The sequence below is a fragment of the Rousettus aegyptiacus genome, unplaced genomic scaffold, assembly GCF_014176215.1.
Source record: "Rousettus aegyptiacus isolate mRouAeg1 unplaced genomic scaffold, mRouAeg1.p scaffold_m13_p_4, whole genome shotgun sequence".
In the NCBI taxonomy this organism is placed as follows: Eukaryota; Metazoa; Chordata; class Mammalia; order Chiroptera; family Pteropodidae; genus Rousettus; species Rousettus aegyptiacus.
In genome coordinates this window covers 125591891-125604778 of record NW_023416307.1, presented here as the reverse complement: position 1 = coordinate 125604778, position 12888 = coordinate 125591891, and the positions used below count along the sequence as shown (strand labels likewise).

The following is a 12888-nucleotide window of genomic DNA, read 5'->3' as shown; positions in this document are numbered from 1 at the left end:
TTCTAAGAAAAATGTGGTTGATGATGTGTGAAAATTATGATTTAGTGATGTAAAGAAGAGAACATGGGCTGATTGGTAGGGTGAGGTGTGGTTTTGGCTCAGCCTTCTAAAACTAGAAGCCTATTTTCATTGTTTACAAAGGAAACTTTGAAGTATCTTCATTAATTCAAAAGGCTTTATGAGATATGGTATAATGACAAGTATGAAAAAAAATCAAAGCCCACATCTGTTTTAGTTAACAGGGAAACGTAGCGATTTAGATGCTGCACATAAAGTTTTGAGATAAGGAGGGTACTGTATTCCAATGAGCCACACATAGCATTTACATATAAAAATCTAAGGAGTTTTGCAGTCCAAAACACTAGTCAAAGTGATGATTAATATCTGTCCATAATAATGATCTGTCTAGTCAGGTAAATGGGAAACATTACATTCAGTCATCCAAAATATCTTCATCCAGGTTGATATCTGTTGTGTCAATATCTTCTAACTCCAAATTATCCAAATCTACTTCCAGTTCGAGTAAACTCTACAAAGGAAGGGAAGAGGGTGAGTAAAATAGTATTGTGTTTAAGAAAAGTTATCTCTGATTGATGATCCAAAGGGAACTAAAACAATACAGGTGCACCTCAGAGACATTGTGGGCTCAATTCCACATCACTGCAATAAAGTGAACAGCTCAATAAAGCAAGTCTTTTATATGCACTGGTTTCCCAGTGCATATAAAAGTTGTGTTTAAACTATAGTATAGTCTATTAAGTACACAATAGCAGTATGTCTAAACAATGTATATGCCTTAGTTAAAAAACTTTATTTGCTAAAAAATGCTAACCTGCATCTAAGCTGTCAGTGATGTTATCTTTTTGTCAGATGTGTGTGTGTGTGTGTGTGTGGGGGGGTGTCTTACTTCCAATTTGTAAAAAATGCAGTATCTGCAAAGTGCAATAAAGTGAAGCATAATTAAATGAGGCATGTCTGTAACCAGTCAAAAAGGGCATCTTCCCATTTCAAATTACCTGCTCTGAAACTGATTACACCTGTTTAAAATAGGCAGAGGCATGTGCATCCTGTAGATATTCATGGGGGGGGGGGGGTGGTGAGGCTAGCATTCTAATGGGAAGTTTGGGTAAAATGGTGGTACCTTTTCTTCTTTGTTGGCTGTGTGGGAGGCCAGGATAACTGGTGTAGGAGAGAGTTTCCCATCAAGTTCCTGAAAGCCCCAGTGGGGATAAAAAAAAAAAAAAAATTTGTTCAAGCAATCTGAAGTTTTCCCCATGGGAAGGCTGATCAGGATTAGGACATGGGAGATGGTACTTAAAATCAACAAATCTCAACCAGATTATCTCATGTAGTATTTTACTGACCTGTTGAGCTGCAGATTTTGAGGACTGAAAGCCTTTTGCCTCTTCCATAACATTTCTTTCTTCATTTGGCTATCAGATAATAGAACGATGAAATGAAATATTTTGAAGTCATAATTCCTCTATGACTCTGGTCTAAATCCTAGATAAGAGCTCTTAATCCAATAATAAAGTATGTAGTACAGTTCAAAAACCTAAGTTGTGAACACACTTCTACCCTGTAGTCATACTAAATGAAGCCCGGCACCTGGTCACTCACCGTGACAAGCGGGTATTGTTTGGCTGGCCACAGATCAGCATGTGTTTCCTTCACCCATTCTTCCACAACAAAGGCTTCTTTTAGTCCAGGAAAAAGGTTTTCATACTCTGTTGGATCAGCAAGGGATTCTGCTGCTTTCTGATTGACTTTTGAGAGATTTTCTCTCCAGAGTTTCACCACCCTAGTATAGATATCATGGAATAAAAGGGAGACTGAATAAGCGAGCTGTTTTTATTTGAAACACTTCTTCCTAAAATTAAAAGTCTGTACCTAGAAACCTGACTGGGTAAGTAAGTCCGGGCCAGGAAGGCAGCTTCTGGCAGTCGTCCAGTTCTAATCAAGAGCTCCAGGCAAGCATCAAGCCTAAAAATTAAAAAGGCACTGTTAACCAAGAATAAACACCATAACACTGGCACTTGACACATTAAAGAAATGTGGATTTAGTGCTGCAACGTCAGCATTCCCTCCCCAACTCCCACACGTACACCTCATTTCGGTCACTGGGCCATCAACTTGTCATCACCAGTATATTACCTAATCAATAGGCTCCAGAAGAGTGAAGACAGCTTTTGTGACCATTTTCAATCTCCTTAACTTGTTTTAACAACTCCTAAGAACCTAAAGGGGCTTTTCAAGACAAGGCAGCATAGATGAGCAAACACCTTTTAAAAGTCTTCAGGAGGTATAGGAATAAAAACACGATCACAAGTGGGAATATGGAGGGCAGTGTCTCCAACATGGACTGTACTGGACAATCCCGTGGTGCCCAGTAGGGAAATATCCAAGCATTTTGTTTTTTTTTTTTAATTTTTTTTCTTTGTAAGTTTAATACAAAGTGGGGAATGTGTTTTAGAATTCAGAATTTTTTGGATTTTAGAGAGGTAATCCAGTACATATACTATACATTACCTAACACCATCAGCTACAAAAAGCAGTTAAGTATTAATAACCTACAGTAACATAAATACTACATTTGATAAAGATATACCAATAGGCATAAAAGCAATAGAACTTCAGAATCAGGTCAGGTTTTTCCATCAGGTTATAAAAAAAACTATTTTCAGAAAACTTTTGGGCTTTTGAATTACAGGTAAGGAATAGTGGACCTGTTCTGAGAGATATATAAATTTATACATTATGTATAAATATAAAAAAATATATAAATATGAAAAGGTATATAAATAAATATAAATCATATATTGGGGTATATATCCAAAGTTTATAATAGAGTGTGGGATTTAAAAAGCATGTAGGGCAAGGTTAATGAATACTTTTTATTTTATAACATGGTCAACTAACATTGAAATGATGTGGTCTGTACCACTAGACTTGTAAAAATATAACATGTTTTATAGTTGAACTGAAAGCTAGAAGTAATGTATACTCATCTCCCTTTATTCTTGCCATGAACAGATTAGAATTATCCAATTTGGGTAAAAATGTGTCATTCAGGTACCAACTGGAACACTGCAAATAGCCTCCTGCTGTAAGTGGTAGGGCTGCTGAGAAATGTCTCCCTGTTGAGTCTCCCTGAGTCTTCTGCATTCATACCCTATGTGCCACTGGCATCTTTGCTGAAGGTGATTGCCACCAAGGTAGCACTGTCCTTTTCTGAGAGCCCCCACTAGCAACACCATTAGGCTAGGCATCAGTTCTCTCTCTAGGGTTCATTCTTCACATTCTCTCCAAAACCACCCCTCAAAGTCAATGCAGCAATAAAGTGCTTTTAATGACTATGCCCACCTCTTTTAGACCCTGCATTAATACTTACTTGCCCTGTAAAAAGTAGCTCATGAATGCCACATTATTCTTGCCATCTCTCTCCGCACCCTCTGCTAGCTTGTTCACCATACTAGCATTTCCAGAGGCAGTGGCCAATAGCAACAGGCCGCCATAATCCTGGGCATGGTGCAGGCACTCCTGGGCCAGGCTGAACTGACATTTACTGATGGCAAGCTCGGCAAGTTGTTTCCATTTCTGTTCTGACTGTAAGAAAGAGTTTCCAAGTTAAAATATCTTTGGATATAAACATTTGAATTTCCAACATCAACATTATTCTCTTAACCTGAACATTACTGTGCTGACAATGGGGAATAGATATATATTGAGCTGTGCTTGTTAAGCTCATTCTATCAAAATAAAAAAGGAATGACAAAATCTATGAGGAAATGGAAATTATTCACAAAATTAATTCAAACACAAACCAATTTTAATGATGCATAATAATCATCAACTCATTGTTATTTTGTAATGACACAGTGAAAATGCAAGTAAAACCATCTAATGGGAGTTTTAGGTAATTAAGATTGCAATTTTAAGGAGTGATTTAATACCATTTTTTTTGAAAGATTAGAAAATTGTTTATGTCCTTAAATATTTAACAATAATAAATATTATCTGTCATTTGTAGCTTCTCGAAAATCAAAATGCTGCACATTTGGATGATCTTAAGATAACTTCCAAAATGTTAGTACCCTCCTTTAAAATTAACATCTTTCTCACTAGTTTGGGATATTGGCAAATTACTGCTATATCTGTACTCTTTTAAGAGTCCCCAGAGTAGTATACTTACTGTCTTACATCTTTCCTTCTCTTCCAAAACAGATCTCCCATAAGATATGAAAACACTTTTTCTCAAATTAGAATATCTCTAATATAATCCATTTAATTTATGGAAAGATTAACAATACATTTCTTCACAAGACCAAAGCGAGGCAATAACCTCGCCAAAACGAGTCACTAATTTGCATTTTGGAAAACTTTAACACAACTTATCCTAAACATACAGAAGAACCTGTTAGTTAACCTTTCTATCACTTATTATTACATACCTCTGCTTCCACTGCTAATTGGTATGCAATTTTTAGTTCTCCAAGCTGAAGAGCAAGTTCAAAGCGATGCTCAGGATCTGTGGATACTGTAAGAGCTTGCTGCTTGAAGCCCTAAACAGATTTAAAAGTAGATACACATGTGTGTGTATTTGTTTATAAAAATGTGTGTGTAGTCTGTACATACAGAGTGCACACACATGCACACAGCATATCCATTTCCCATTACTTAAATCAAAAGTAACAGATAACAAAATATTTCAACGAGAAGACAGAGAAAAACTGAGTCATTAAAATTAACTGATAAGAATTCCAGCAGACAAAATTTAGTCACACAATGCTGTTTTCTAAGCAGTGGAAGCTAACCAGTGCTAGATAAACTCAAATAAAACAGCAACTAGCAAAATCAGAAATATAAAAGTGAATAGAAATATCAAAAAGAAAAAGATTTTAGAAAGTTGAACAATAGTTATTTCAAAAAGGGACAGTGGTGCAGATCTAGATGTTTGTAATCTCAGTAAATTGGGCCTTAGAGATTATCCTATTTAGTCCCTCAAAGAAAAGGAATTCAAATGTAAAACCTATCATCTGTAGGTCATTTAGCAAACATTTGCTTTCAGACCCTGACGTTGATTGGGTGTCATTACCTATGTCTTTATTGTTGGTCTCATTCCAGTATATTCATAAGCATTCCTTCCCATGCTCTACTACTCCAGAGTCATCAGAAACAGGCTTCTAAACCAACTACTGTAATTTCGAAATTAGCTTCTCTACCAAGACAAATAGTACTGGTGAAGTCTGCCTTATGGGCAAGTTCTTTCAGCTCTAGGGATGTGGTGTATTAAACAAAAAGCTCAGACTTCCTCACGCTAAAGAATGCTCAGTTATAGGGTTGTCAGGGGGAAGAAGCTGGACATTTTTCCAAGTTCTATCCAGTTGGATCTTCGGGATGGCTGTACCAACAATGTTGAAAACAAGTTTTAACTTCCCAGACTATATAAACTGCCCCTCCCCCCCCATCCACCCGTAAGTACAATGTAAACAAGGAATTCTGAATAATCTGCATTATTCCTTTTCTTCTCTAGTGCCAATATAGACTACATATAATCTAAGAGTGGAGGATGGACGATCTATGAAACTGGTCAGATACAGGCAAGGACAAAGCAGATGAAATTGGACTAAACACACTGTTTTCCCCGAAATCCCCACTGGAATGACACTAAAGAGATTCTTTTTTAAGGCATAAACTCCCAAGAATACACAGAAAGGCAGAGGAGACAACAGTAGAAAAATTTTGGAAGCTGGTGGAGTATAAACATTGAGTTAAAACACTAGAAAAAACAAACGAAACTGCCTGAAAGTCTACATAAGAAACAGTTAGATACCCCAGGTCTCCATTCATCTCCTTCACACCCCTCGGAACACACAGAAGACAGGAGGTTTACTCTTTGGAGAGGGTAACTAGAGGGTTTTCAGTCTGAGGGATACCTTGAAAACTTGAAGTACTAGGTATGAAAAGGACAACAGATTATGAGAATGGATGTTGAGACTAAATGAACTACTACATACTGAGACAGCTGTTTTCTACTTAGCCTCTAGAATGAAGGTGATTGGGGAGCTTCTCTGTAAACTAACCAGCCCAAGGGGTATGACTTAAAAATACTAAAACGTCAGTGAGGGCTATATGCCAGTTAGAATACTGCCTGGTGTACAGTTAAGTGCTCGGGAAATTCATTAAATGAACAGATGAGGAGTCATTACATTCATTAGATGAAGACACTGACACTGAGGTTTCCCAAATAGCCCAGCCATATTTAAGTCCATACCCAACCAGTCCATCCACTTTTTGATCTGCTTCTTGGACCTCCGCTCTTAAATGAGTGCCCAAGGATCATCAGATACCTGAGGAAAATCTCTAACAGGAAAAATAAGAGATCAAAATGAACCAATAACAGCAACTTGAAGGAAGCCTACCATGTGCAGGGGTCCCCAACTCCCAGGCCACAGACCAGTACCAGTTCATGGCTTGTTAGGAACTGGGCCCCACAGCAAGAGGTAAGTGGCAGGCAGGCAAACAAAAAAGTTTCATCTGTATTTGCAGCTGCTCCCCAGCACTAGTATCACCACCTCAGCTCCACCTCAGATCATCAGGCATTAGATTTTCATAGAAGCACTGGTCCCTGATGCCAAAAAGGTTGGGGACCGCTGATAGGGAAAAAGAAAACTTCAAAACAACAAAAAGCTATCATTCATCTTCTCAGAGAGAGAAGGGAAACTTTCACCCATAAACAAGATTTTAAAAGTCCAAGAATAACAAAATGAGAAAACGAGTTCAGGTGGTCCAACATTTGAATAACAATTCTACAAAGAAGGACTACAGAAGATGAAAGAAATAATTAAAGAAATTAATTTTTAAACCTCTCAAAAATGAAGGACATGAGTTTCCAATTACAAGAGTTCATCAAATACCCAGTGGAATGAATTATCATTTACTCATTTGAAGGCACATCATATCTCAGAACAATAGGAACAAGATCTAAAGAAAGCTTCCAGAAAGAAAATATAAATCAGGCACCAAGAATCAGGATTATAAATGGCTTTAGACTTAAATAATAACTAGAAGCTAGAAGGCAAAAGGAAGATGTCTTTAAAACTCTAAGAGAAAATCACCTTCAACCTAGAATTCTATATTCAGTTAAATGGTCAAATAAGTTTTAGGATAGAACAATAGCATTTTCAGGTAATCAAGCTCACAAATTTATTTTCCATTAATAACCTTTTCCTCGGGAAATTACTGAAGGATAAGCTCCAGCAAAATGAGGGTATAAACCAGGAAGGAAGATAGGGGACACAGGGAACAACAGCTCCAACTCAAAAAAGAGGCAAAGGAGGAGCCTCAACATGATGGTGAGTGGGGGGATATCTGTGATGAGAGCAAAAACACCAGTTCAGACTAAAGCAGACTAAACATATTAAAAGGAGAATTCAAGAAATCAGGAGAACTAGCAGAGTAGGGAGAATACCAATAAGTTCATTTTTAAAAAAGCAAAGTAAAAAAAAAAAAAAAAAAAGACATTTATTAACTCCAAGAAAAGCAAACAACTATAGGAAAGTTATACACAAGCTGTGTCAGCTGTGAACGGTGTTTATATAGCCATAATAATGTAAACATCAAATAATGATCTAATCAAAATTGTGACATAACTATTGGGAGGATAAGGAATAGGAAAAGTGACAGATCTATGGTAGAAGCAGGTGGGTGAAAGAAAGGTAAATCTTCATCTTTGTCATAACAAATGCCTAAAGCTGAAAAATAACAATATAAACTATTTATATGTGGAAATAAATACCAAGAGAGTGAGCTAAAAGATTTAGAAGTAATTACCTTTAGGGAGCAGAAATGAGAGAGAAGGATGGGCTGTGTTTTCTTAAGCCTTGTAAAACTTTATACATTGTGCACATATAACTTTGATTAAAAAATACATTAAGAAAAAGGCATATCACTAATGGCAAATTTTATGTTGTGTGTATTTTACCACACTAAAAATAATAAAGCCAGCTAAGATAGAAAAATGCAGCACAGAAATGAAAATATTGATAGAATGGAAAAGAAGTCAACAGAAAGGGAAGACTGATAATCACCTCCGAAATTTTCAAGGGGGTTACATTGAGAAAAGAGAAGGAAGAAGATAAGTGACTTAGATTTACAGGAGAAACTCCACTGCCTTAAGGAAATCAATGGTAATTGAGAGAAAGTTTTTCAAATTCATAGCAATATTATTTCAAATTGCTGGTTTTAAAAAACACACAAAAATAAAATAAACAACACCTTCTTACCTGCTTTTCCAAAAAGTGTGCAACTCTGGTCCTCTGTTCTTTTGGAATGGTAGGAAGGACCTTATCAGCCATGCTGAAGTCCCTCCGCATGACAGCTGTCTGGTATTCCAGCACTGAAACTAGCAAGGAGTAGCTAACGATGTTCAGTTCTTTATCCCCCAGATAAAGCCTGTTGTCTTTAGGAATATAGCCCAGAAGATACATCGTCCTGTATTAGAAACAAACTAATTTAGAAGTAAGCCAAAATCAGTAGATAAATACTCTCTCCCTCTCTTTCTGTCTCCCTCCCTCTTTCCTTCCCTCCCTCTTTCCTTCCCTCCCTCCAAGACAAAAGCAAAATGATACTCAGCTACCTGTCCAGGTGGGCAATGGTGACTATTTCTCCTCCGACATAATAATTTAATCTGTTCACAGAACTTGTGTAAATGAAGCAATCGCCTACCCACAGCCCTGTTTTCACAATTTCCTGAATCTCACCAAGAACCTACAGAAAGAAAAGAATGCCTATTACTACCTTGTTCAGCATTAGAAATCCTGTCAATAACGTAAAACGATATAATCAAGGGTGTTAAGGTAGAATAAGGAATGCAAAGCAAAATCTGATTTCAAGAAAGAAAATCTATTCTTGGAAATTCTATCTTCTTTCTTCCTAAAGGACAGAATCCTGGATGAGTATTTGTAAGGTAAAACCTTGTGTCAAAGATGTGATCTGAAAAAGTGTTGATCTAAACTCCTAACATGCAAGAAACCGGCATAATAAAAGTATTTCATAAAATACTCCAGGACATCTCCTCAATGGATGATTTATCTTTACCATTTGAGATCTCATTTAAGTCATTCTCACAAAATTGTCTTAAGACGAAAACACCTTCTAATTTCTTTATTGAAAGATAACAAAGTTAGTCTAAGGATTTCCTAAAATCAAAGCACAAAGTTCTTTTAAACACACTTTCAGACCTTGATCTTTGAGCCATGATTTTAATTTTCATATTTTACCCTAACTCCTTAAATGCTTAGTTTCCCCAAACCTAATTTATAATAAAATGTTAAAATGAGTGAAGTTGTTATAAGATCACGAATCACTTAAAAACAAAGCTATAGTTGTGCTGAAGCAATTACCTCAAAGGCATCTTCAATGCCATCTTCAGTAACTCCCTCGTGTGTTTCCTGTGCAGCCAAGACTTTTTCTGACAGATACTTAAGGATAAAAAATGACTCCTCGGTAGCAATACAGACTAGCTCTCCAGAGTCAGACCAGAAAATCTGTAAAATGACAAACAAAAACACAGACAAATGGTTTTGAATTTCTGAGTGGATACGATAAACTACATACACTTTGTTTCTTATAAGATTTATCTTCTTATGTTAAGATAATAAGTAGACACATAACAATATAGTGTACATATACATATATTTGAGAGGGTGGACAGGGCAGTGCTGTTCTATTTAGCCTAAAAATGGAGAGACCGAAGGAAGGAAGGAGAGCTGTCAATATACACCAGATGTGTGGTAATTCACAGCAGCAGCCTATTCCTATTGCTTTAGAATAGTGTTTCTCACCCTTTTCTCCTCATTATCAACTTTCCCTCTTGAAATTTTGATACTAGTACTGTATGTGTATATATATGTTTATACATACATAACGCAATATACATACACATATGGGTGTGTGGGGGTGTGTATGACATGTATATACTTAGGAATACTTATGCTTTATAGATAAAAAGAGTATAAGCCTTTTCACTCCTCAGAAACCAATTTCTGCCCCTTTGCTTGCTGAGAAGACAGAACCAAGCGCCCCTCCAGAGGTAGATTTTGTCTCCAAGGATAATTCCCTGAAAAGAAAGGTTGTCAGAGAAGCAGGCAGTTCTAAAAGGAGAAAATTTTGTCCCTGAAGATCGTTACCTAAAGTTTAAATAGCCATTATCAGGTAAAGTATAAAAAGGCTTTCTGAACTGAGTGGGATCTTTTCAGGCCTTTCCAAGTCAAGACTCCCTGTCTGTCTACAAACCATGCTTTTTTAACTTGGTCAGAAGCCATTTAAAATATGAAAAGCACTTGACATTTGTATAACTTTATTTTTCAAAATCTCTAACATCTATTGCCTCATTTTAATGCCACGATTCTGATTTTGTAAGCAATCCTGAGGTAAACAGCATAGTGTCCAACACAATGGAAAAGGGACAGTAAGGTACAAGGACATTTCTTGACATCAGGGACCCAGAGCTCATCACAAAGATGCACATTCCAAAAACAATGGAGGGAACTCACGTGTTTGGGCTGAATTTCAATTCTGCGTATAAGTTCTGTATTGTCCCAGTCATAGAAAGCTAAGCCATTTACGGACCTGACTCCCAGTAAGAAGCCTCCATAGATACCTAAAAATAACAAAAAGGTAACAAAAAGGTTTTGTTTAGATGTTTTTTGAGCCATTACAAAGCTTCTAAAAATGTATTATATATAAATAACACTCACTTTCAGCTCCAAAATCTGGTTTAAATGATTTTTTTTCCTTAAAGTTCTTAAATATCTTTACAACACTGTTGCTTTCTCTTATTGCATATCTAGGAGGAAAAACAGAAGGCAAACAGCATGTTATATACTAAACCATAATTCCACCGAATGTTACAAGTATCTTCATATATATGTGAGTAATGAATTATGCAAAAATATAAAATATTTGAAGATTTACTAATATAATTTTTTCCTAAGAGATCAGTGAACTCCTTATACAATAGGACAAATAATGAATGGGTTTCACATTACTACACAAATTTCTAGGGCTTAAATTATTTTAGAAACTGTAAACTATCCATGTGAATTGATAGGTGAATGACTAAACCAACTAATATAATCATACAATGCAACCACTACTCTGCACAAAAGGGAACCAATTACTGATCCATGAAACAACATGGATGAATCTCAAAAACACTATGCTGAGCAAAAGCAGCCAGACACAGGAGTGTATGTATATCTTACAACTCTATTTATATGAAACTCTAAAGCAGACAAATCTAATCTATGTGGTGACAAAAAAGCAGATCAGCATTTGCCTAAGGCCACGGAGTAATAGCAGGGTACTAACTGTTAAGGGAAACATGGGGATTTTTAAAAAAATTTTAAAATTTTTCAATTATAGTTAGCATACGATATCATGTTAGTTTCAGGTGCACAACATAGTGATCAGACTTACAAAGTGATCGCCCTGATAAATTTAGTACCCGCTTGTTACCATGATTATTACAATATTATTGACTATATTCCCTATGATATATTTATATCCCATGACTATTTTGTACATCTTAATCCTTTCCCATTTTTCACCCACCTCCCCCAACCCCTCTCCCATCTGGCAACCATCAAAATGTTCTGTGTACCTATGAGTTTGTTCCTTTTTGTTGTTGTTCTTTAGATTCCAAAGTAAGTAAAATTGTATGGCATTTGCTCCTCTCTGCCTTACTCCACTCAGCACAATACCTTCTAGGTCTATCCATGTTGTTGCAGATGGCAAGATTTCATTCCTTTTTTATGGTGGGGTAACATTCCACTGTATATATGAACTATCTCTTGTTTATCCACTCATCCATTGATGGACACCTAGGTAGCTTTTGTCTCTTGGCTATTATAAATAATGCTACAGTGAACATATGGATTCACATGTTCCTTCAAAGTTATGTTTTGGGTTTCTCTGGGTAAATAACTAGATATATGGGGATTTTTTTTTGAGGTGACATAAATGTTCTGTATCTTGATTGTGCTAATGGTTGAAATTTGCATACACTGGTTCAAATTCACTGAAATATATACCTAAAACAGTGCATTTTATTTTGTATAAATTATACCTCAATAAAAGTAACTCAAAAACTAAGAAAAACTTTTATAAGTGGTCATTAGTCAAACATGTTTAGCAACAACTTAAGAAAATTGCATTATTCAGGCATCTACCTTGAAAAGAAAGAGTAAGAGGGAGTGTGACTATTGCTGGATATTCAAGAGTATTTATTGACATGTTCTTTGCTCGCGACAGAAAAGACACTTAACAGGGTCTTGGCCAGATAAAGCTGAAAAAAGAAAACTATCAAACCAGAGGCAGAGGTATGCTGAGAGAGATTAAGGCAATTCATGAACTATAACTTTGCTTAAGATGATAAGGTACTTTACAACATGGAATTGTGTATGAATGAGTGATTCAGGAAATTTATGGAAAGATCAAAATAATTCCTTACCTCTCAGTGAAACTTTGTGTTAAAAAAACAAAACATGCATCTTAATACACAACACTGAGGCTTAAGTTACCACTGCTGGGGCCAGAGGCAATACAAAATATGGGGAAAAAATAAAACTAAGAAAATTGTGAAGATGTAATTCAGTTTGTTAAAAAAAAAAAAATGTCTACAACAGGCATCAAACATGAATGGAAGAGGAACCAATCAGTGACTGTTACAATAATTTAGAATTAAATGTTTTTTCCTGTTTTTAATGAAAACATTTTATGGATATTCTGAATTCAGACAAAATTTGTTGAGAATAGGAGGACAGTAGCATCACAGAAAATGAGATTTTTAAGATTAAATGAGGTTCTCATTAAGATGACATCAGA

The 12888-nt window shown here is 36.0% G+C and overlaps 1 protein-coding gene across 1 annotated transcript in view; it reads right to left on the bottom strand.

The window, feature by feature from the left end:
* Positions 1-155: 155 nt before the first annotated feature.
* Positions 156-12888, bottom strand: part of COPB2 (COPI coat complex subunit beta 2) — a 30762-nt gene continuing 18029 nt past the window's right edge. Inside the window, exons 11-22 of the mRNA XM_016151218.2 lie at positions 10761-10849; positions 10557-10663; positions 9405-9548; positions 8639-8769; positions 8286-8493; positions 4452-4562; positions 3392-3606; positions 1891-1983; positions 1621-1801; positions 1365-1433; positions 1142-1210; positions 156-529 (exon numbers count right to left, since the gene is read on the bottom strand). Coding sequence (XP_016006704.1) covers positions 434-529; positions 1142-1210; positions 1365-1433; positions 1621-1801; positions 1891-1983; positions 3392-3606; positions 4452-4562; positions 8286-8493; positions 8639-8769; positions 9405-9548; positions 10557-10663; positions 10761-10849 — 1513 coding nt within the window. The 3' untranslated portion in view covers positions 156-433. The remainder of the gene's footprint in view (positions 530-1141; positions 1211-1364; positions 1434-1620; positions 1802-1890; positions 1984-3391; positions 3607-4451; positions 4563-8285; positions 8494-8638; positions 8770-9404; positions 9549-10556; positions 10664-10760; positions 10850-12888) is intronic.